This window comes from Neocloeon triangulifer, unplaced genomic scaffold, assembly GCF_031216515.1.
Source record: "Neocloeon triangulifer isolate White Clay Creek 2 clone unplaced genomic scaffold, ASM3121651v1 ptg000014l, whole genome shotgun sequence".
Taxonomy (NCBI): Eukaryota; Metazoa; Arthropoda; class Insecta; order Ephemeroptera; family Baetidae; genus Neocloeon; species Neocloeon triangulifer.
In genome coordinates, this window is record NW_026775556.1 from 22,997,626 (window position 1) to 23,020,569 (window position 22,944).

Consider the following 22,944-nt stretch of genomic DNA (forward strand, 5'->3'; position numbering starts at 1 on the left):
AAGCCAGGATAATAACACTAGCTTTTCTTTGCGCACATGCCATTAATATTTTTGTTTAAACAATGCCTTGGCACTTCCCTCTTCCACAATAATTCTCCCCTACGCGTTTCTTGCTTATCTTCCTAATATTCTGTGGTCTTTGTAGTTGTGATTCATCAGTCCCCCCAAGCACATGTGTCTTGGCAGGCGACACGAGATGTTAATTAAATCTGTAAAAATGGACAGCGCCCGCCAGTGGGGAGCATCTGACTGCCATTTTCTGCGTTAATGAGAACTGCCAAGAGGGATTACTTTCAGAGATGGATGAGACTGACAGATAGCAAAACAAATAATATATCTACTCTATTTATCTTGATTGGCATAACTAATTGAGGAACATGAAAATAAATACATTTGATTTGGAAAAGCAGAGATTGCATTATTTATGGAAAGAATTAAAATTCTAAAATAATGTTGAACATTTTTACGTTTTTTGAACTTCTCTTGTCTCCTCTGATTCTTTTTCCTGCTCCATCTCTTGGTCCGATTTCTAAAAAATATTTCAATTTTATGATTATTTACTATTTTAAATAACATTGAAATTTCTACCTCAGACTCTTCTTCACTACCACTTTCGCTAGCATCGTCTCGGTCGATATCAGCAGGCAGCTGCCCAGAGCTTTCACCATCCTCACTCTGGTTTTCTTTCCAGGCTCTGGCTGCAGCCAAAATTCCTGACGGACCCGCAACATCTGATTCAGCTTCACTACTGCTTCCTTCCATCTGCTTTTGCTTCCACGCTTTGGCCGCTGCAAGAAGTTTGAGGTTTGGCTTAGAGGCTTCGTCTTCAGGAAATAAGTAGTCGTAAAACTCTTCCCAGCCAGCATCGCTCTGAAAATTATTTTATAATAATTTCAACTCAAATTTGTTTTAAAAGGTCTTACTCCATCCTCGGCCTGGACTCTCTGCCTCCGCTTGATTCTTTTCGGGAGCTTTGTCTTAAGTTTTTCTCTGCTCTCGTCATCACCGTATTCGGCTTCAAACTCCCTCCACGCTTCCAGAAGCAGAACTCTTTCATCCTTCTCCATGGCCAGACGCAGTGTGTTGTTAGCTCTGTCATAAACACCCCTGGATCTCTCCACATTGCCTTCCTCGCCAGCCGATTGCAACTCGAACTGAGCAAAACTCATCCAGACCTTAAATTTATAGAATAAATTAAAGAAAATTTACAAAATATAAGTTTTCAATACCTTAACATGCGAAGTTCTTTCTAGTAACCGTTCATACAGTTGCCGAGCGTTTTCAGTCTGTTCCTGGCCAACTTCAAAATCAATGTAGGCCTTCCACAAAAGTTCCGGCATGTCCAATCGAGGCTGGTTGATAGCGAGCTCATAAATGGCTCGAGCTCTTTCCTGATCTCCCAATAAAGTTTCCAACTCAGCAAACTAAGTACAAATATTTAGTCCAGTAAAACTGTTTCCAATTATGAATTGTATGTCGTACCCTCATCCAAGTAATGCAGTTTTCTGGTCCAAATTCCAGGAACTTTTGGTACAAAATTCTGCACCTGTCGAATTCACGAAGCTGGATTTCCAAGTCAATGTAGCCTCTGAAGAGCTTGTCCTTGGGACACAGTCCAATGGCCATGCCCTGCAAATAAAACTAAATTTAGATTTTGTAGAAATTTCAAGCCAAAAAAGATTATTGCAATACACAAATTGTTATGACAACTGAAAAATCAAATTAATTCCTCACGTGGCAATTCAAAATTAAATTTAAAAAAGATGAATTATTTTTACCAAATATTTCCGAGCCATGGCCAAATTTTTGTTCCTTATTTCAAAATTGGCATAATAAAGCCACATTTTGCTAAAGGTAAAGCTTTTGTGTGGCAGCAGCTGAAGGCAGGCCTTGTAAACCTGGCGCGTCCTTTCCTCATCTTCCATTTCTAGCTCTTCAAAAAGGGCGTAGTTTACCCAGAGATAAATATATCGACGCCAGTATGTTTTTTCCTAAAAAAGGAAGATAAGAGATATTTGAATTTGCAAAAAAATATAAAAGCAAACCTTTGTTGGTGGAACATTAGCTATTGCCCTCTCGTAGGTCTCTCTAATGATGTCCGGATTTCCTTCACTTTCCACAAGTCGCAAATAATCAAACCAGGCGTCATAATTAGAAGGGTTGGCTTTGACCTCCTCCTCGTACTGGAACTTCCTTTTGCTCACGATGACATCTTCAATGCCAGTCCTATCACCGTACTTCTTCTCATGGATGGTGTAGTTTTTGTAGAGCTCTTGTGCCCGTTCTTTCGGAATGTGCTCCAAAGCGTACTTGTAAATAGCCCGAGCTCTGTCATGCTAGTAAATAAATAAAAGTCTTAACAACGATTTCAGAATAAAGGCAAAAAATTTACCTCTCTTTGATTTTCTTCAAATCGAGCAAAAGCAATGTAAAGCCTTTCGTCCATGTCGTCGTCACCATAGAACTCTACAGCCCTTTGATAGACATTTCTCGCACTGACAATAAACGCGTGCTGCTCTTCAAATCTAAAAATTATTGATTAGCAATTAATGTTTTCATAAAACAAGTTTGATTCCAACCTGGCATATTTGATCCAGTGCTTTGCTTCGGGATGCACCATGACGAACCGCTCGTAAATTTCTCTTGCTCGATCGATTTCCTTGTAGCGAAGCTCAAAGTTAATGTATGTCTGCCAAGCCTGCTCATCTGGTTCCCACTCCATCCACCTTTCAAATACTTGCCTACTTCCTACACACAAAATTAAACTTAAATCCTGCTCAATTTCAGATTTGTAAAATATTACCGGCAATATTTCCAACCATTTCCTCCATGTATTGATACTTGTACCAAAATTGGTTGGCTCTTGGCAGAATAGTAACTGCTCGGTCCCACAAATTCCTGGCATGGTTGATTTGCCGGTTGCGCATTTCCATCTCGGTGTACTTGAGCCATAGTGTGATGTTTCGGTGATCGACATCCAAAGCTCTTTCAAAAATTGAACGAGCTCTGCAAATTTGAAAAATATTTAATTTTATTGGATTGTTCCGTGTAATTGAATCAAACCTTTGCAACTCTTTCTGGCTTTCCTCCCATTTGGCATATTTGATCCAGTTGGTGATAACACTCCTGTTTTTGCGGAGCTCATCTTCGAATGCCTTTCTTTTGCGGAGTTGATAGTCGGCAAGTTCATCCTTGTCGGAAATCTTTTGCTTTGGCGGCTGTGATATTTTTTATGGTCAGAATTAACATTGAGATAAATGGTTAATATTGTGCATCATACCGGAGGCTGGATTTCCAAATCTCTCTCTTTGGCTTCACGGAGAAGCTGCTCAGCTGTAATCTGGATCTCTGCTGGCGCTTTGTTTTTGACCTGCAAAATATTTAAAATTAAGATTGAAAATCAATTGAATGAAAATGAAGCAACACTTTTAACTAATTTAAAAAGAAAGGAAAATCAGGAAGTAAGAACAAATTTCAATTAAATGTGTAAATATTTACGAACCTTTGCCACTTTGGGCATTTTCTGTGGTTTAGGATCCATATTTTATAATTTCTGTCAACAAATATTCTATTTGAGATGTGAGATATAAACAAGATCCCGAAAATTATGGAAATTTACGATTTTAAAATGCAATTCGTTGCGAAAACAACACAAAACAAATGTGTTGAACGCTGTCCTAGCGCTAGCGGCTTTAATTTTAAATGATCAATGATTACGATGATTGAACAAAATAGCAAGTTAAGCAACCTACCAACTTGCGCTCCCTGTCTTTTTTTACTATTAGTTGTAAAATCCGTAAAAAATTTAATTTAGTTTTTTTATTTTTATAAAAACTATTATAATTTGATTTATACTGATGTATGCGACCAAATCTTTCTTACAATGTTTAAAAAATTTGTTTTTGAAAGGCTGGTACGTTGCAGCACCATGAAGCTAGCCAACAAGTTAGCCACCGCAGAGAAGCCATCAGGAGAGAGGAGAGAACGAGAAGGCGCCGCGCCGTATGCAAAATATGTGCACACATAATATATAATTATATAAATTTATATATGTGTGCATTTCCTTATGTAAATTGAAAAATTTAATAGAAAGCACTAAAAGAGATGAAATGACAAAAAGTTTCGCAAAAATTTTCAAATAAATAAAAAATTAAAACAAGCGAAAATATTATGTAAATGTAAATGTATGCAATAAAATGTCATTAAGTGTTTCTCTATAAATTGAAATCATATAAGAATAAAATCCTTGATAAATATAAAAGGTTATTGAGGTTTAAGAATGGATTTAAGGACAAAATTTCCAGATTTAACATTACATGTTGCATTTTTATTTATTCATTAAGTTTTGATTCTACAGAAACGACGGGAATGTAGCCATCACAACACAATTGATTTCAAATAACTAGCAAAGTGACATCTTCGTTTTCAGGTAATATCATTTCGCACCAAAAAATACTTTTGAACGTTTCTTTGTTCGACAAAATAAATGGTTCAACAAAAAATAAAATCATCAATTTTTCAGAACGGACAACATGGTATATATCATAATATAACAAGTGATATTAGTAGTTAATTAATGTACATCATATACACGACGAAACGGCCCATTTACACTAGCAATCTACTTCATAATCGTTTTATAATTTTTTTTTTTTAAATAGTACATCGTTCAATTTAGAACCCTTGACGGCGTTTTGTTTGTTATTGTTAAGTCAGTATTATTATTATCATCAACTCTGTGGTCGAGCAAATATTGCTGAAAAACAACTAATACTGTGTTGTTACACCAAAAATATCAACAGACTTGGAATCGAGGAGAAAAACATCAGCAGCATGATATATTCAATGAGTGGCCATTAAACGTTAATGTTTTGTGAATGTTTTTAGAATTTACTAGTTTTGTTTATTTATATGTGCTAAATAATTAAAATAAGCAATTTTATGCAGTACTTTTGATCTTTTCTCAAATTATCAAAATCACTGATAAAAATCTTGATTTTTTTTTTCAAACCGAGGTTGTCGTTTTTTATACAGAACGGTTGCCTCTGATTTTTTAAAAGGATCGCTCACATCATTTGGAATTTCGGCATGCTTTCCGGCAACGACCTTCTGGAATTCAAATTGACTCTACTTGTCACGCAATCCACGCCGAATTTTAATAAAATCCAATTTCCAAGCGTCGCTCTGCTCAACTTCAGACTTCACCACACGCGCGCCCGCAGCGAGCACGAGACAAAATCACCCCCGGAACTCGCGCGCGCTCGGCACAATGCATACATTTTCTTAATACTTGACAGAATGACACGTCCCTGTCCCAAAGTTTTAGCCGGAGCGGCATTCCGTGGCACGGGCGCGAATATTCCACACATTTTGTAACCATAAGTTGGAAGGGTTGTCAAGCCAAGTGAAGCATGAATTTCGCTACGTTTTGCCATCGCAAGATGTGTGTCTGCCATTTACGCTCCAAGGGGCGGAATCAGGCGCGACCTGTTCAGAAACGACCCCAAAATGCGATCCCCTAAGGATGAAGATCTTCAATACGATGTGTATGATTTGCATTTAACTTGCAGTATAATTTAAATAAACGCTTCAACAAGCAATAAAAAAAATGAAATTGTTAACATTTCAACTTGGTATTCAGAGGTGATGATAATTAAAATCCAATTTTTAAATGTTCAAAATTATTGTTTACTAGACTGTACTGCTTCTTTTAATAAAATTTTGATAATTATGCTGCTTGCTTTTTTAATTTTTCTTTTTTTTTAATATTGATGGGTCAAAGTGTGAAACATAATGGGTTAAAATTTTGTGAGTTGTAACTGAATGAAAATTTGTTTATGTTACAAAAATTCTAAAAATAAACCACTCTTTTAATCATGCAGTTTGAATAATCTACTTTACTTGAATCTCAATAGATAAGAAATTTTGTTGCTTTAGAGGAGATGATTATTGAGTTAAAATGTTGGAATTTCAATTTAATCCGTGTTCAAATCTTTTTCTCGCACGCATTTTCAGCCTCCATAAAAATGTGATATGTATCAAAAATTTTAACTGTATCAATGTGTGCAGAAGAAAATTTATTTTTCCTCTAATATGACCGATTATCAAAATTAATTAATGAGTCAACTAGGATACCTACTGATAGAAAATATGAAAATAATAATTTGACATATATAAAATCTGTTTAAAAAATTTTATTAATAAGTGATTATTTTATTGTTTTTATTTTTAAATCATTTTTAGTTGTAAATTCAATAAAATTATATTAATTTAAAAATTATTGAATATCAAATATGACTTTAACATTAAGTTGTAAAAATCCTGTTTCACACTAACTAAATTCATAATTTATGATTAAATTTTAGTAAAAAATTATAAATTTTTCAATATGGTTTTAAAAGCTCACACTCTTTTTTGAAAGATGAATTATTTCCCACTCTTAGTTCTGTTGAAAATAAATTATAGAAAATAAAATATTATTGAGATTATTGCATTTATAGTTAAATTCAATCAGAATTATGATATATTACAACCAAAATTAATTGTTAATATAAAATTTAGAAAAAAACGCACGGAAAAGTTGCTAGTTTACCATTTTTGTCTAAATTCTAATTAAAAAATTATTCTCATTAGTTTGGTTTGGCTTCTGTTTATGCTATTTGCAATTCTCTCTAGCTGTAGCTTTGCCAAGTGAATTTCGGGGGAAGCGAGGCCTAATGGTGAAATTAGCCCCAGAGGCCTCTCGGCGTGCCGACGCGCCCCTGCCTGCTTTTTGGACTACGTACACACACAGAGAGAGCTGAGGAAAAGCACATATTACTCAGAGAGCTAGTTCGCCCACCGTCTGCCGGCGTGGCCCGAGATTTTCTTCCTGCACATCAAGTTTGCGATGCTGTACTCGACTTTGTTTGTCTTGTGGTTGGCTGATGAGCTTTCATCAAGCAAAGTTTGCTCTCTCTCTGCTCACACACACACATATATTCGGCGGCTAATATATGCACACGGGTAATACGGAGGAGATTCATCTCGCTCGCTCCTGGACAAACAAACTCACTTCCAGTTTGCTCTCGGGTGCTCATTTGCCTACCTTAATAAACCGATGCTGCTCGAGGTGCCGCGCTCTCAGTTTGCCTTGCTTGCTCAGAACAGCGATGGTGAAACGCGATCCGACCCGAAACTGCGCCTATACCTCCGCTTCCTGACGCCTAATCACCATAAATTTGCAACCTGCCGTCAAACAATTCTCTTACACTCGCAGCCAAATTCACATTTTTTGTTAGATTAATTATTAATTATAAATAATTTGTTCAATCACCTATAATAATATATCATTTAGTCCAATATTGTTAGCTTTAAAAATAAGCTATGAATTATTACGTTTTTATGTTTCATTATTTTTAATATTAATTAGCCAATTTTAATCAAAAATTAGCACTACTTAAGAAAACTTTGGAATAATTGAGCCATTTTTTTTAACAAAAATTTGTCCATATAAAAATAAAAAATATTTAATTTGCTATGATCATGAAGTGATTTTAAAGATTTTCAATAAAATCGTTATTATAATTTAAATTCACTTTAAAATTTCAACTGCGCTTTGGGTGCTAATAAAATTTGTGTCAAAAGCTAGTTGAATTTTGTGTCGGCTGCGCTTTTGATAAAAACGTGTGCGTTGCACATATATGCAGATTTGCAGCGACAGATGCACGCGGGAGAGCATCCTAGGCGTGAGGGTAGCCGAGCGACCGTCGAGCGAGTATACGAGAGGGGACAGAAAGGGTTAAAAAATGCATTAAGGGACGAAAAGGCGCGGCAGCATCTGAATAATAAAAAAAACTTTCAACTGCTGATGAATCGAATACATGCATATTATGCAACTGTCTCTCTCCTTTTCGCTCGTCCTGGCTGACGCCACAAAAAAATACACAAACGACCCGCCGGCCGGCCGATCTACATAAAGAAGCGGCCCCGCAGGAGATTAGCAAAATAATAATGCAAACTAGCTGGATGTAGAGAGAGAGACGCGGCTGCTTTTTTATTAATAACGCATCCCGCAAACTGTCATAAAAAATTAACCCTTGCTCGGATATATATTTTCAAGCTTGGAAAATTAAGCGAGCGCCGCTCTGCCACCGCGCGCCTCATTTGAATAATGATTTGCTTACAGTCTAATTTAATGCCGCACTAAAATCTGCAGCACCTGCGAATTTTTTTTGTCGTGCAGGAAGAAGTCCCCTTTGTGTTTACTTTCCATCGCATGCAAATGACGTTGAGTTACAATTAGCTGCATTTTAATTAGCAACAAATTTTCTGCTCAAATCAGTAATTATGGCATTTGAATTTTTTTAAATCAGAATTTATCCTTTAATCTAAATCTTAGATAGAAATGAAAACAATAATTTGGCTCAATTAATAGTTTTTTGTGGGTTATTTCTTAGCAAAGTTGCATTTTACTGGGAGAAAAAATGCAAATCTAAAAAGTGATTGTTAATTCACCAAGAAAATCACATATATGAATAAAAGGCTAAATTTCAGCAGATTTAAAGTTACTTTTAAGCATGCATTTCAAATAGTTTTATAACTTTTATTTATCAATCGTATTTCTCTACATCTGCCCAATGTTGAGATATCTCTTATCAAACGAAATTTATACGTAATCGGCTCTAGCACTAAAATTTTTGGCATTTATTAATCATGATCAATTCCAATGCAGACCGCGTATGGCCACCGCCGATTCTTTCTTTTTGGCTGCAGCGCCCATCAGCCTCTGCTACCCGCGAATGATCCAACCGCCGACTCTCCGCAAGGCGCAAACATTAAGCCAAACTGCCGACGCGGTGCGATTTTTGGGGTTAACTGCTGGCAATTTCGCGAGTGCATATTCAGCGGCAATTGGGGAAGCAGGCCGTGTCGCGTTCATGAGAGTCTCAATCTGCTGGTGGAGCACTTTCCGCCCATTGCAGCAAACACGCGGACGTACGTGTTGCCTATTAGGCGAAAATGATTCGCGGTGCGCGACGCGCATATCATGCAAGAGAGAGCAAGAGCGAGTAAAATTGTCACTTACAAGAGAGAAACTGAGACTCGCTTAACAATATTAAAAGACACGTGCTTCGTAAGATGATTAACTGATTACTTTTTATTACAGAGTTAGGTTGAGAAAAGGTTGAGTACCTCTTTATTATTTATTCTTCTCGGTCAATACAAAAAAATTTAAATTGGAAAAAAAGAAGAAAGGGTTTAAAACTACCAGATATCTGCTAAAACGCCCGACATCAAATGACACTCAGCCTCCGCTTTTTGTTTGGTAATGAATATTGAATTTTTTAAATGCAAATTGTGTTCAAAAATTTTACACAACTATATTTACTTCAATGAAAAATATAATAAATTTAATTCAATGTATGAACTAAACTCAATTGAATGGTTATTTGTTAGCCCAGACACTAAGAAGCAAAATTATTTGGACAGAGGAATCAAATTTTAAATAGTTTTATTTAAATTTTTTAATATTTTGATTTTTTTATTATTATTTAGTACACACAAATTGGCCGCTAACTGCCACTAACAATGGAAAAGTCCTCTCTATATATTTTGCTTCCAACTTCGTTTGAAAAAAAAGTGAAAAAAGTATCTCATAGGGGAGAATCACACAAAGGGCGGCAGACAATAACAAAAAGTTATTTACTCGCACGCGCGTTTCCCGTAATTCGAATTTCAAGAGGGTGCGAAAAATGCACGCGCCACCCCCGGCCAACGGCACCCTCTTTGCAGTGCTGGCTGACCACTGTCCAGTCTTGAAATTCGAGAAACCCGCGTGCTGGCCAGGGGAACAAATAACTCTGACGCGCGTGTATTGGGGAAGCGCACGCTAATAGTATCGGGTCAGCCCTTGTTCCTTTCACACCCTTCTTTGAACACGAGGGGTCAGCGAACAAGGAGGCACAAGTCTGACCTCCGACCGAAAAAGCAATTTATTCGAAACGTCACATTTGCTATAAAATTTTAACGTAATAAATAAATAAAAATAAAAACATATTTCTGGTGCTGGTGCCTAATTTTTTAGCTTTTGATTGGAAAATAAATCAGAAGTATCATCTAGTGTTATGTGCTCAATTACAAACATGTAACAGATTTTTTCACAGCTGTTTTTTTAAAGATGATTGTGTTCCATAGATTTTAAATTGATTAAATGTTTTTTTTTTTTTTAAGTTTTATTTTGTTATAATATTAGTCATATTAGTTTTATAAAATTTTAAGCTATAGACTTTTATAGGATTTTATTTTATTTTTAATAATTTTATTTATCATTTATTTAAATATTTATTAACTTTTAAATTAGATGGAAATTAAATTAATACAATATTCTAACTATATTATATTAGATATATACTAAAATTTGTAATCAATTATTATGTATTTAAATCAAAACCAGTCAATAGAAAAATGCATATTCGCAGACGCAATCGTAAATCAAGTAGAGTCCATATGTTATGATGTTATTTTTTTTTAGATGTCATTCAATAATTACAATTATTATCCACATATTTTAATAATGCTATATACACTAATAACTAATATAAACAGATGAAGTACAAAATTAATTTTGAATTCATGAACTTTCCGGAAGTTTCATTGAAAAGGCGTGTTTGTGGACCCATTAAATAAATTAGGATCATTGGCGATCTAATAATTTTTAAATTCAATGCGTATTCATCAATTTGATATTTTGATGTATAAAATTTATAGTCATATTGCCATTAATCAAAAGCTCGGTGGAATCGTACAATCAGACTGTCAAATTTTCACCGTGCACGGACAAGCTGCTGGCCAACACCGATTTGAATGGGGCAATCACGCGACAATAATTTTATTACTCGAGTCCGCAAGCAGTGGTCAAAGCAACTTTTTCACCCATTCAACTCTCCGGACGGACGGTGCCGGCTCAATCAAAAAGCATTCACCCTCCATAGTCCGTTTTCGGCGCGCACTCCATCATAATTCAATAAAAAATTATTCCATCAAACAATTTTCCTCCTTTGTGCGTCGAGCGTGCGTGTTTTGAATCGAGCACAATAAAAAGTTGCGTCCCAGCTTTCGAAACAGTGCGTAAATCAACTATCAAACCCCTTTGGCTACTGTTGCACTCGGGGGTTGGAAAATTTGAAAAACTCACCCCTTCGCTCCGCGTCCGAGGAACAAGACAAAAAAGTGGTCAGTCCTCTTGAGCATGTGGCGCACAAAACAGGCTCGTTTTTTATGCACGCCGAGTGGGCCACACAACGGTTGTTGACCAAAAGCAGTCCACCCCAGTGGTCGTCCGACGGTCACCCCTTCCGCCCCTCGGACGAGGGAAAAAAACTGGAGCAGAGACTAGCTTAGAGCACGGTCAGCCAGTCGACGAGCAACTGTGTGTGAAACTTCATCAAGCTTGTCCTGCTGCGCCTTAATTCTCTTTCACCGAATTATAATGTACAATAAAGCGCCACGCTCGCATTTTTTTACTATTCCACAAGCAGATGTTGCAAGGCACGAAATTTAGTTTATAAATCCACTCTTACAGATTTGACCGTCGAGCATTGTCGTCATTATGACACGACGCGGAAATGGCAGTTGAAATAATAACACAAAGCACGAGAGAAGAAAAGTGAAAGCTTTTATGCGACGCTTTAAAAAACAATTCTACTTGCAAAAAATAATAATAGAGCAATCATTTCATTCAACGTTTAATTTTGAAAGAATGACTCCTTATTTTCTCCAATTGTGTAAATAATGTGCCTTTCTTGAAAGTAATAAGACAAAAATATGCGCCTTCATATATTTTTAAGTAGTTTCAAACACATAAAAATACTTCCTTATAAAATAAAATTAATTTGTAAAATTAATGACCAAGCCAGGATAATAACACTAGCTTTTCTTTGCGCACATGCCATTAATATTTTTGTTTAAACAATGCCTTGGCACTTCCCTCTTCCACAATAATTCTCCCCTACGCGTTTCTTGCTTATCTTCCTAATATTCTGTGGTCTTTGTAGTTGTGATTCATCAGTCCCCCCAAGCACATGTGTCTTGGCAGGCGACACGAGATGTTAATTAAATCTGTAAAAATGGACAGCGCCCGCCAGTGGGGAGCATCTGACTGCCATTTTCTGCGTTAATGAGAACTGCCAAGAGGGATTACTTTCAGAGATGGATGAGACTGACAGATAGCAAAACAAATAATATATCTACTCTATTTATCTTGATTGGCATAACTAATTGAGGAACATGAAAATAAATACATTTGATTTGGAAAAGCAGAGATTGCATTATTTATGGAAAGAATTAAAATTCTAAAATAATGTTGAACATTTTTACGTTTTTTGAACTTCTCTTGTCTCCTCTGATTCTTTTTCCTGCTCCATCTCTTGGTCCGATTTCTAAAAAATATTTCAATTTTATGATTATTTACTATTTTAAATAACATTGAAATTTCTACCTCAGACTCTTCTTCACTACCACTTTCGCTAGCATCGTCTCGGTCGATATCAGCAGGCAGCTGCCCAGAGCTTTCACCATCCTCACTCTGGTTTTCTTTCCAGGCTCTGGCTGCAGCCAAAATTCCTGACGGACCCGCAACATCTGATTCAGCTTCACTACTGCTTCCTTCCATCTGCTTTTGCTTCCACGCTTTGGCCGCTGCAAGAAGTTTGAGGTTTGGCTTAGAGGCTTCGTCTTCAGGAAATAAGTAGTCGTAAAACTCTTCCCAGCCAGCATCGCTCTGAAAATTATTTTATAATAATTTCAACTCAAATTTGTTTTAAAAGGTCTTACTCCATCCTCGGCCTGGACTCTCTGCCTCCGCTTGATTCTTTTCGGGAGCTTTGTCTTAAGTTTTTCTCTGCTCTCGTCATCACCGTATTCGGCTTCAAACTCCCTCCACGCTTCCAGAAGCAGAACTCTTTCATCCTTCTCCATGGCCAGACGCAGTGTGTTGTTAGCTCTGTCATAAACACCCCTGGATCTCTCCACATTGCCTTCCTCGCCAGCCGATTGCAACTCGAACTGAGCAAAACTCATCCAGACCTTAAATTTATAGAATAAATTAAAGAAAATTTACAAAATATAAGTTTTCAATACCTTAACATGCGAAGTTCTTTCTAGTAACCGTTCATACAGTTGCCGAGCGTTTTCAGTCTGTTCCTGGCCAACTTCAAAATCAATGTAGGCCTTCCACAAAAGTTCCGGCATGTCCAATCGAGGCTGGTTGATAGCGAGCTCATAAATGGCTCGAGCTCTTTCCTGATCTCCCAATAAAGTTTCCAACTCAGCAAACTAAGTACAAATATTTAGTCCAGTAAAACTGTTTCCAATTATGAATTGTATGTCGTACCCTCATCCAAGTAATGCAGTTTTCTGGTCCAAATTCCAGGAACTTTTGGTACAAAATTCTGCACCTGTCGAATTCACGAAGCTGGATTTCCAAGTCAATGTAGCCTCTGAAGAGCTTGTCCTTGGGACACAGTCCAATGGCCATGCCCTGCAAATAAAACTAAATTTAGATTTTGTAGAAATTTCAAGCCAAAAAAGATTATTGCAATACACAAATTGTTATGACAACTGAAAAATCAAATTAATTCCTCACGTGGCAATTCAAAATTAAATTTAAAAAAGATGAATTATTTTTACCAAATATTTCCGAGCCATGGCCAAATTTTTGTTCCTTATTTCAAAATTGGCATAATAAAGCCACATTTTGCTAAAGGTAAAGCTTTTGTGTGGCAGCAGCTGAAGGCAGGCCTTGTAAACCTGGCGCGTCCTTTCCTCATCTTCCATTTCTAGCTCTTCAAAAAGGGCGTAGTTTACCCAGAGATAAATATATCGACGCCAGTATGTTTTTTCCTAAAAAAGGAAGATAAGAGATATTTGAATTTGCAAAAAAATATAAAAGCAAACCTTTGTTGGTGGAACATTAGCTATTGCCCTCTCGTAGGTCTCTCTAATGATGTCCGGATTTCCTTCACTTTCCACAAGTCGCAAATAATCAAACCAGGCGTCATAATTAGAAGGGTTGGCTTTGACCTCCTCCTCGTACTGGAACTTCCTTTTGCTCACGATGACATCTTCAATGCCAGTCCTATCACCGTACTTCTTCTCATGGATGGTGTAGTTTTTGTAGAGCTCTTGTGCCCGTTCTTTCGGAATGTGCTCCAAAGCGTACTTGTAAATAGCCCGAGCTCTGTCATGCTAGTAAATAAATAAAAGTCTTAACAACGATTTCAGAATAAAGGCAAAAAATTTACCTCTCTTTGATTTTCTTCAAATCGAGCAAAAGCAATGTAAAGCCTTTCGTCCATGTCGTCGTCACCATAGAACTCTACAGCCCTTTGATAGACATTTCTCGCACTGACAATAAACGCGTGCTGCTCTTCAAATCTAAAAATTATTGATTAGCAATTAATGTTTTCATAAAACAAGTTTGATTCCAACCTGGCATATTTGATCCAGTGCTTTGCTTCGGGATGCACCATGACGAACCGCTCGTAAATTTCTCTTGCTCGATCGATTTCCTTGTAGCGAAGCTCAAAGTTAATGTATGTCTGCCAAGCCTGCTCATCTGGTTCCCACTCCATCCACCTTTCAAATACTTGCCTACTTCCTACACACAAAATTAAACTTAAATCCTGCTCAATTTCAGATTTGTAAAATATTACCGGCAATATTTCCAACCATTTCCTCCATGTATTGATACTTGTACCAAAATTGGTTGGCTCTTGGCAGAATAGTAACTGCTCGGTCCCACAAATTCCTGGCATGGTTGATTTGCCGGTTGCGCATTTCCATCTCGGTGTACTTGAGCCATAGTGTGATGTTTCGGTGATCGACATCCAAAGCTCTTTCAAAAATTGAACGAGCTCTGCAAATTTGAAAAATATTTAATTTTATTGGATTGTTCCGTGTAATTGAATCAAACCTTTGCAACTCTTTCTGGCTTTCCTCCCATTTGGCATATTTGATCCAGTTGGTGATAACACTCCTGTTTTTGCGGAGCTCATCTTCGAATGCCTTTCTTTTGCGGAGTTGATAGTCGGCAAGTTCATCCTTGTCGGAAATCTTTTGCTTTGGCGGCTGTGATATTTTTTATGGTCAGAATTAACATTGAGATAAATGGTTAATATTGTGCATCATACCGGAGGCTGGATTTCCAAATCTCTCTCTTTGGCTTCACGGAGAAGCTGCTCAGCTGTAATCTGGATCTCTGCTGGCGCTTTGTTTTTGACCTGCAAAATATTTAAAATTAAGATTGAAAATCAATTGAATGAAAATGAAGCAACACTTTTAACTAATTTAAAAAGAAAGGAAAATCAGGAAGTAAGAACAAATTTCAATTAAATGTGTAAATATTTACGAACCTTTGCCACTTTGGGCATTTTCTGTGGTTTAGGATCCATATTTTATAATTTCTGTCAACAAATATTCTATTTGAGATGTGAGATATAAACAAGATCCCGAAAATTATGGAAATTTACGATTTTAAAATGCAATTCGTTGCGAAAACAACACAAAACAAATGTGTTGAACGCTGTCCTAGCGCTAGCGGCTTTAATTTTAAATGATCAATGATTACGATGATTGAACAAAATAGCAAGTTAAGCAACCTACCAACTTGCGCTCCCTGTCTTTTTTTACTATTAGTTGTAAAATCCGTAAAAAATTTAATTTAGTTTTTTTATTTTTATAAAAACTATTATAATTTGATTTATACTGATGTATGCGACCAAATCTTTCTTACAATGTTTAAAAAATTTGTTTTTGAAAGGCTGGTACGTTGCAGCACCATGAAGCTAGCCAACAAGTTAGCCACCGCAGAGAAGCCATCAGGAGAGAGGAGAGAACGAGAAGGCGCCGCGCCGTATGCAAAATATGTGCACACATAATATATAATTATATAAATTTATATATGTGTGCATTTCCTTATGTAAATTGAAAAATTTAATAGAAAGCACTAAAAGAGATGAAATGACAAAAAGTTTCGCAAAAATTTTCAAATAAATAAAAAATTAAAACAAGCGAAAATATTATGTAAATGTAAATGTATGCAATAAAATGTCATTAAGTGTTTCTCTATAAATTGAAATCATATAAGAATAAAATCCTTGATAAATATAAAAGGTTATTGAGGTTTAAGAATGGATTTAAGGACAAAATTTCCAGATTTAACATTACATGTTGCATTTTTATTTATTCATTAAGTTTTGATTCTACAGAAACGACGGGAATGTAGCCATCACAACACAATTGATTTCAAATAACTAGCAAAGTGACATCTTCGTTTTCAGGTAATATCATTTCGCACCAAAAAATACTTTTGAACGTTTCTTTGTTCGACAAAATAAATGGTTCAACAAAAAATAAAATCATCAATTTTTCAGAACGGACAACATGGTATATATCATAATATAACAAGTGATATTAGTAGTTAATTAATGTACATCATATACACGACGAAACGGCCCATTTACACTAGCAATCTACTTCATAATCGTTTTATAATTTTTTTTTTTTAAATAGTACATCGTTCAATTTAGAACCCTTGACGGCGTTTTGTTTGTTATTGTTAAGTCAGTATTATTATTATCATCAACTCTGTGGTCGAGCAAATATTGCTGAAAAACAACTAATACTGTGTTGTTACACCAAAAATATCAACAGACTTGGAATCGAGGAGAAAAACATCAGCAGCATGATATATTCAATGAGTGGCCGCCCTCAGTGATAGTTGGGAGCGGTCGGGGGCATGATTTGGATAAATTTTTACACCTAGACTTGTGCTAAACTGGAATGCAAAATCCGCTGATAGGCGAGTTGGAGGCGCCAATAACTGGGCAAAAAGAAAACTATTTACACTGGTGGCTAGGGTACTAAAAGGGTGATGCTTGTTGGCGGCGCGACCAACTCGTCCGCACACTGGTAGACTTGCTAGAGCAATGTTTAGTCTTCCAGGTTGCGGAAGGCCTGTTGGATGTCTTCGTATAGCTGGTCAAAGTCAGCCTTGATCTTTGCCTCACCCTCCTTAACAGGGTCCTGTAAATCAAAAATAGATTGTTTTATTGAAAATAAAATTTGTTTGATAAAAAACTGACCTTGAACTTCATTGAGGAAAGCTGATAAAGGATGGGGCCCATGCTGTCCTTGATAGTTGCCCAGGTGATTTTGTTCTCGCTCTGTGCTGTCGACTCGACTGCGTGTCTGGACATGTCGAAGAAGCCCATCATGTTTCTCAGCATGCCGACTGTCTTGTAGAAGGGGCAGAAACGATCGTATGGCGAGTAGCTGATCAAAATTGTACAGGTTATTAAGATGAATAAATTTTAATATCTACGACAGCACCTGTTCTGTTGAAGGAAATCGTCCTTGAGAAGCTTGGCCACTTCTAAGGTGATTTTGTCAGTCTCGGCAAGGGAGGCTTTGCCTACGAGCTGCACGATTTCCGACAAGTCCTCTTCCTCCTGCAGGATTTCCTTCACCTTAGTCCTCAATGCCACGAACTCAGGGAAGTTCTTGTCATAGTAGTCGTCCAGGGCCCTCATGTATTTACTGCAGAATTTTAAATATAAACGGTTTATAAGGAAAACTTTTTATTGATTGGAAATTTTGAAGAAAGATGAAAATAACAAAATAACAAGGATTTCTAATTAATAATTTTTAACAAAATTTTCAAAATATAACTTTTTTTGTAATTTTATTATTCTACTGTACCTGTAAGAAATGAGCCAGTTGATGGAGGGGAAGTGTTTGCGCTGGGCAAGTTTCTTGTCCAAGCCCCAGAAGACCTGCACAATACCAAGAGTGGCAGAAGTGACGGGGTCGGAGAAGTCACCACCGGGTGGAGACACAGCGCCGACAATACTGACGGAGCCCTCACGCTCAGGGTTGCCAAGACACTTGACACGACCTGCACGCTCGTAGAAGGAGGCCAAACGAGCACCCAGGTAGGCAGGGTAGCCAGAATCGGCAGGCATCTCAGCAAGACGACCTGAGATTTCACGAAGAGCTTCGGCCCAACGGGAAGTCGAGTCAGCCATCATCGAAACATTGTAACCCATGTCACGGAAGTACTCAGACAGAGTAATGCCTAAGAAGAAAAGGATTTTGATTAAATATTAAAAGGTTATATTCTATTTTAGAATTCTTTTTTTTTAATATTTTAAATGTTTTTAAAAACTAATATTTTAAAATGGTGTTTGATAAAATGATATATAATATTTATATAACTGTAGCTTTAATTTTTCTAATTATAACCTATTTCATTTGATAAAGTTACTCGATTTTTAAAGATATTTGTATTATTTTATTTACCAGTATAGATGGAAGCTTCACGGGCAGCGACAGGCATGTTAGAAGTGTTGGCCACAAGGGCAGTACGCTTCATGATAGACTCGGTGACACCATCAATTTCGCAGGTCAATTCTGGGAAGTCTCGCAATACCTGGAGGTTTAAATTTGTTTAATTTTTGACAACTTAAAAATTAAAAAGGTCGCCAATAACAACATACCTCAGACATCTCATTACCACGCTCTCCGCAGCCAACATAAACAATGACGTCAGAGTTTGAGTACTTGGACAACGACTGTGAGATGACAGTTTTTCCACAACCGAAAGCCCCGGGAATGGCAGTGGTTCCGCCTTGGACACAGCTGAAAAATAAATGGGAGATTTTCATTTTAAAATAGAGAATGTAATGACGAAACTCACGGGAAGAGTGAATCGAGCACTCGCTGTCCAGTGAGCAGAGGGTGGTTTGCGGGCAACTTTTCCGTCACAGGTCTCGGCTGACGCACAGGCCACACTTGCAACATTGTGTACTTGGTCTTCTCGCCATCAAACTCGGTCTCCAAAACAACGTCCTTAAAATTACAGTCAATGATTAATTATCGCAAGTAAAGTTAAGAGTAATATTGAGATTAAAAAGTACCTTGACTGTGTAGTTTCCAGGCTCGGCAATGTAGGTCACTGTGCCCTTGTCTCTGGGAGGCAGGATGAGTTTGTGCTTTACAAGGGTGTTCTCATGCACCATGCCGTAAATATCGCCACCTGTAATGTGACTTCCAATCTGGGAAAATGAAGAGAAATTTGATATTAAATTTTAAATTTAAACAACACATTGTAATTTAATACAAAGTAAATACATTCAAGGATTCAGCAATTAATCTTTAGTGGAATTATTATCACCTTAATGTTGACGGGGTTGAAGTCCCACTGGGCCACTGTGTTGAGGGCAGGAATGTTGACGCCCTTTGGGATGTAGATGGAATTCGAGAGCTCATTAATGTCCTTCAGAGGTCGCTGGATACCGTCGAAAATGGAGCCCATGATGCCGGGGCCAAGTTCGACCGAAAGAGGTTTGCCCGTACGCAGCACAGGGTCGCCCACGGTTACGCCGGACGTTTCTTCGTACACCTGGATGGTGGCCATGTCTCCTTCAAGACGAATGATCTCACCCACCAGCTCGGAGTAGCCGACACGCACCAACTCGTACATGGCCGAACCAGACATACGCTCGGCAGTGACCACTAAAATAAGAAGAAAATTTATCGATCATTTTGTTAACAATTAATTCCGATTTAAAAAGTGCTATTTTATTAATAAAACTGATGCAAATTAATCCAAGTTTAAAGCAACATACTATTTTAATGTAAAAAAAATTTGATTAAACTCAATTCAACTTACCAGGTCCAGATACGGCAAAGACGTATCCGAATTTGCCCTCTCGCTCCTCATTCTGAATTTTCGCCAAGCCCCGCGACATCGCGACTCCTACAAACAAAGAAATCATTTGAGATTAAGTCTAGGGTTCACTCAGCCTCGACGCTAGAGTCAAGTTTTGCATAAAAAATCAGAGAAGTGCAAAATCATTGAGGCCGGTATTCGGTGCCAGAAGATACGTCAGTTGCAGTTAAGCAACAGGCTAAATATTTTATTTTTGGGTATACATATTTTTATCACAAATATCTTACAAATTATACTTGAAATTATTTAATTCTATTACATTTTAATTTTTACTATTATTCATTATTCACAATAGTCCAAATAATACGACATATTTGTTTAATTTGATGATAAGATTTTGTTAAGAATTCCAGTTTAGAAATTTTTTTAAATTTAAAATGTTATCTCTATTTATCTTTCTTTTTTTTAATAAGGTTTAGATGAATATTTGAGGTTTAAACCAGTTTTAACAAAAAAAAAACTTTAAATTATGTGGAAATAATTAAATTGTAGGCTGAAAGGTAACATTTAAATATTCCTCCACTGAGCGCAGGGAGTGCGACGAATGATAAACACCTCGCTGGGCTCGCGATAAGACGCAGCAGGTTATCTTTTTTTCAAAGCCCATCCTCTGCTATTACTATTTTTTCTTACCGTCTCCTGCTGCCGTATTGCTGTTGAAAATTGCACTTTCCAGATTATATTGTTTAGGGGCCGCGAAATTTGCTATTAGGTCGCGCAGCAGCTCGGTCGGCACCGAGAGCAGACTGGAAAAGGCCATAGCGAGCAATGAATGAAATTCGATGAAATAAAATGAAAATGATGATTAATGTAGAGCTCAAGACTCTCCTTCTCGAGCCCAGCAGAGCGAATCAGACAAACAAACCGCGCTCTCTCGCTCACATAAGTGCTAATTGCCCTCGGGGCACGTGATTTACCTTCCGTCTCCACTCCATTCTCAACCCGGAAATTTAAGAAATAAACAAAAAATAATTTCTTTGACGATACTGTGACATTTTTGTGAAAAATTTGAGCACCAATGGCTTCTCGAAAGTTATGCAAATCCGAGTGGTGCAAATTTCGGTAGCCGCAATATGTCCATCTGGAACGCAAGAAATCCGGCGTCCAGTATGAAATGCCATCAAAGTTGAGTTCTAACCTGTGCAGAAAACTTCGGCAAACCCGAATTGCGAATTTTCCGCGAGTTTATGTACGAATATCGATCAAATCAGCGCGAATCAAGCCATCGACCCGCAGGGGGTTGGCCGCCCTAACCTCTCTCAACGTTTTGCAGCCAAATTTCCACCAAAATTTCTACTCGTCGGCATTCAGGACGATTTCATGTGTTCAAAGGGTTCTTCCTGAAACTTTAATTAAAGATACTTGCCTCAAATTCCGCTCCTTCTGGTTGAAATCTGCTTCTGCTCGGGAACTTCACGTCTGCACGGCCGATCGCGAGTCACAAGACAGTCAGCTGACAATGCTGTCAAAATGCAGATTGACCTCTTTCAGAGCTACTTTTTCAATTTAAAAAATTATTAATATTCTTAAAATAAAAATTACATCCATTATTTCAATTAAATACTTACGAATTCAAGATATGGGCATGAATTTCGGAAGTGAATTTGACTAGGAAGTGTCCCAGATTCTCGTATTTGATGCCCCGCCGCTGGATCCAAGTGGCGCTGATATCGTCCCTCTGTGATCGCTGCCGCTTCGCGCTGTGCTTTTCTCGACTTTTCGCCAATTTTTAGTTTTCCTTCACGTTTTTCGCCACTTTTGAACTTATCCTACGCTCGGCTGGCGTCTCTGATCTCTCGGGACCCCATTATTTTGCAACTCAACCCAATCCAGCAAAATGACCAGGTAAAAAAACGGCCTGAAATGTGAACACGTTGGACTCGATTGTCATCCTTTGTTTTGAAATTTGGCACGAAACTTACGATTTAAGACCTTGGACTGCTATTAACGCACCTACTTGAATTCAAAAATTTACTACAAAAATTAATTTCGTCCCGTTTTTGACCTGTGAGTGGTTGCAGGTCCAAAATTGAGCTGGGCGACGTGACTCAACACAACATCAGACAGCTGAAAAAGCTCAACCAGGTTGTCTTTCCCGTCTCCTACAATGACAAATTTTACAAAGATGTCTTGGAGGCCGGTGAACTCGCTAAATTAGGTTTGTCGTAATTTTAACGAAGAAATTTTAATCTAATTTAAATTTTGCAGCTTATTACAATGACATAGTGGTTGGCGCCGTGTGCTGCCGCATAGATCTTTCTGAGAATTCAAGACGGCTTTACATCATGACCCTAGGCTGTCTGAAGCAGTACAGAAGACTCGGAATTGGCACCAAGATGGTCGAGCACATTCTCAACTATGTTCAGGCTGATGGCAATTTTGACAGTATTTTTCTGTGAGTATTTATTCGGAAAAATCTGGCGGAAAAAGATTCAGAATAAAACGTAAAAGTTATAATTCAAAATAATTTATTTTGAATATTCTGTGATTCACTGTGATTAAGAGGCATGTAATTTAAATAACTTTCTCTAAATCACTAATATATTTTATTCGACGGGGACAATTTATTGTGATGAATTAAATTTTTGAAGTTATAACTTTTTATTAGGCTGAAAAATTAATAAAATTTTTATTTTCAGGCATGTGCAAGTGAACAATGCCAGCGCGATTGAGTTCTACAAGAAGTTTTCTTTTGAAATTGTGGAGACAAAGGAGCACTATTACAAACGCATCGAGCCGGCCGATGCGCATGTCCTGCAGAAAACCCTGAGACCATGCAACGGACTTCCAAATTCTGCCAAGTCTGATTCCACTGCTGACGCTTCGAGTGAAAGCTCCAATTAATTTAATTACTCGCTGGACCTGCTAAGCAAAAACGACACGTCTTGAGTTGTGAATACTCGATCAATTTTCATTAAGAAGTTGTTACACTAAAAGGAAAATCAAATTCGTAGTTCTGGAAATTCTCTCTTCCATTCATTTTTCACTTTCTAATACACTTTTGAGATGAAATGAAAAGTTATTGTAAGAATTGTCATTTTGATAACAAACGTTGTGTCGCTTGTTGACGATAACTCGCAACAAGTGAAGTAGCAAAGAAATAAATTCCTCAGATTTAAGTTTAATTCATATGACAGCTGTGATATCATCTCATTAAATAAACATGTTCACCA

The 22,944-nt window shown here is 37.2% G+C and overlaps 4 protein-coding genes across 5 annotated transcripts; 1 reads left to right on the forward strand and 3 right to left on the reverse strand.

Annotated features, from left to right (window-relative positions):
- Nucleotides 1-397: 397 nt before the first annotated feature.
- Nucleotides 398-11,434, reverse strand: LOC132201129 (crooked neck-like protein 1). Its single transcript, XM_059627060.1, has 14 exons — nt 11,177-11,434; nt 3,503-3,553; nt 3,281-3,370; nt 3,064-3,218; nt 2,804-3,006; nt 2,580-2,748; nt 2,393-2,525; nt 2,046-2,336; nt 1,779-1,991; nt 1,483-1,629; nt 1,230-1,424; nt 924-1,175; nt 589-870; nt 398-529 (listed from the first exon to the last, which is right to left on the reverse strand). The coding sequence occupies exons 2-14, from the start codon at nt 3,539-3,541 to the stop codon at nt 464-466; spliced, it is 2,235 nt and encodes a 744-aa protein (XP_059483043.1). The 5' UTR covers nt 3,542-3,553; nt 11,177-11,434; the 3' UTR covers nt 398-463.
- Nucleotides 11,435-12,287: 853 nt separating this feature from the next.
- Nucleotides 12,288-15,581, reverse strand: LOC132199540 (crooked neck-like protein 1). Its single transcript, XM_059624339.1, has 13 exons — nt 15,393-15,581; nt 15,171-15,260; nt 14,954-15,108; nt 14,694-14,896; nt 14,470-14,638; nt 14,283-14,415; nt 13,936-14,226; nt 13,669-13,881; nt 13,373-13,519; nt 13,120-13,314; nt 12,814-13,065; nt 12,479-12,760; nt 12,288-12,419 (listed from the first exon to the last, which is right to left on the reverse strand). Exons 1-13 carry the CDS (start codon nt 15,429-15,431, stop codon nt 12,354-12,356), a joined length of 2,235 nt encoding a protein of 744 aa, XP_059480322.1. The 5' UTR covers nt 15,432-15,581; the 3' UTR covers nt 12,288-12,353.
- Nucleotides 15,582-16,187: 606 nt separating this feature from the next.
- Nucleotides 16,188-21,250, reverse strand: LOC132200291 (V-type proton ATPase catalytic subunit A). The gene is made up of 11 exons (XM_059625648.1): nt 21,138-21,250; nt 19,712-19,798; nt 19,214-19,554; nt 18,957-19,094; nt 18,737-18,888; nt 18,537-18,678; nt 18,340-18,469; nt 17,740-18,115; nt 17,371-17,577; nt 17,124-17,313; nt 16,188-17,064 (listed from the first exon to the last, which is right to left on the reverse strand). The coding sequence occupies exons 2-11, from the start codon at nt 19,788-19,790 to the stop codon at nt 16,972-16,974; spliced, it is 1,848 nt and encodes a 615-aa protein (XP_059481631.1). The 5' UTR covers nt 19,791-19,798; nt 21,138-21,250; the 3' UTR covers nt 16,188-16,971.
- Nucleotides 21,251-21,416: 166 nt separating this feature from the next.
- On the forward strand, nt 21,417-22,868 carry LOC132200292 (probable N-acetyltransferase san). 2 transcript variants are annotated; one of them, XM_059625649.1, is made up of 4 exons: nt 21,417-21,616; nt 21,784-21,929; nt 21,980-22,166; nt 22,411-22,868. In XM_059625649.1, exons 1-4 carry the CDS (start codon nt 21,609-21,611, stop codon nt 22,613-22,615), a joined length of 546 nt encoding a protein of 181 aa, XP_059481632.1. In that variant the 5' UTR covers nt 21,417-21,608; the 3' UTR covers nt 22,616-22,868. The 2 variants fall into 2 exon arrangements, with proteins under 2 accessions (XP_059481632.1, XP_059481633.1); XM_059625650.1 differs by having other exon boundaries at nt 21,418-21,616; nt 21,793-21,929.
- Nucleotides 22,869-22,944: the final 76 nt, after the last annotated feature.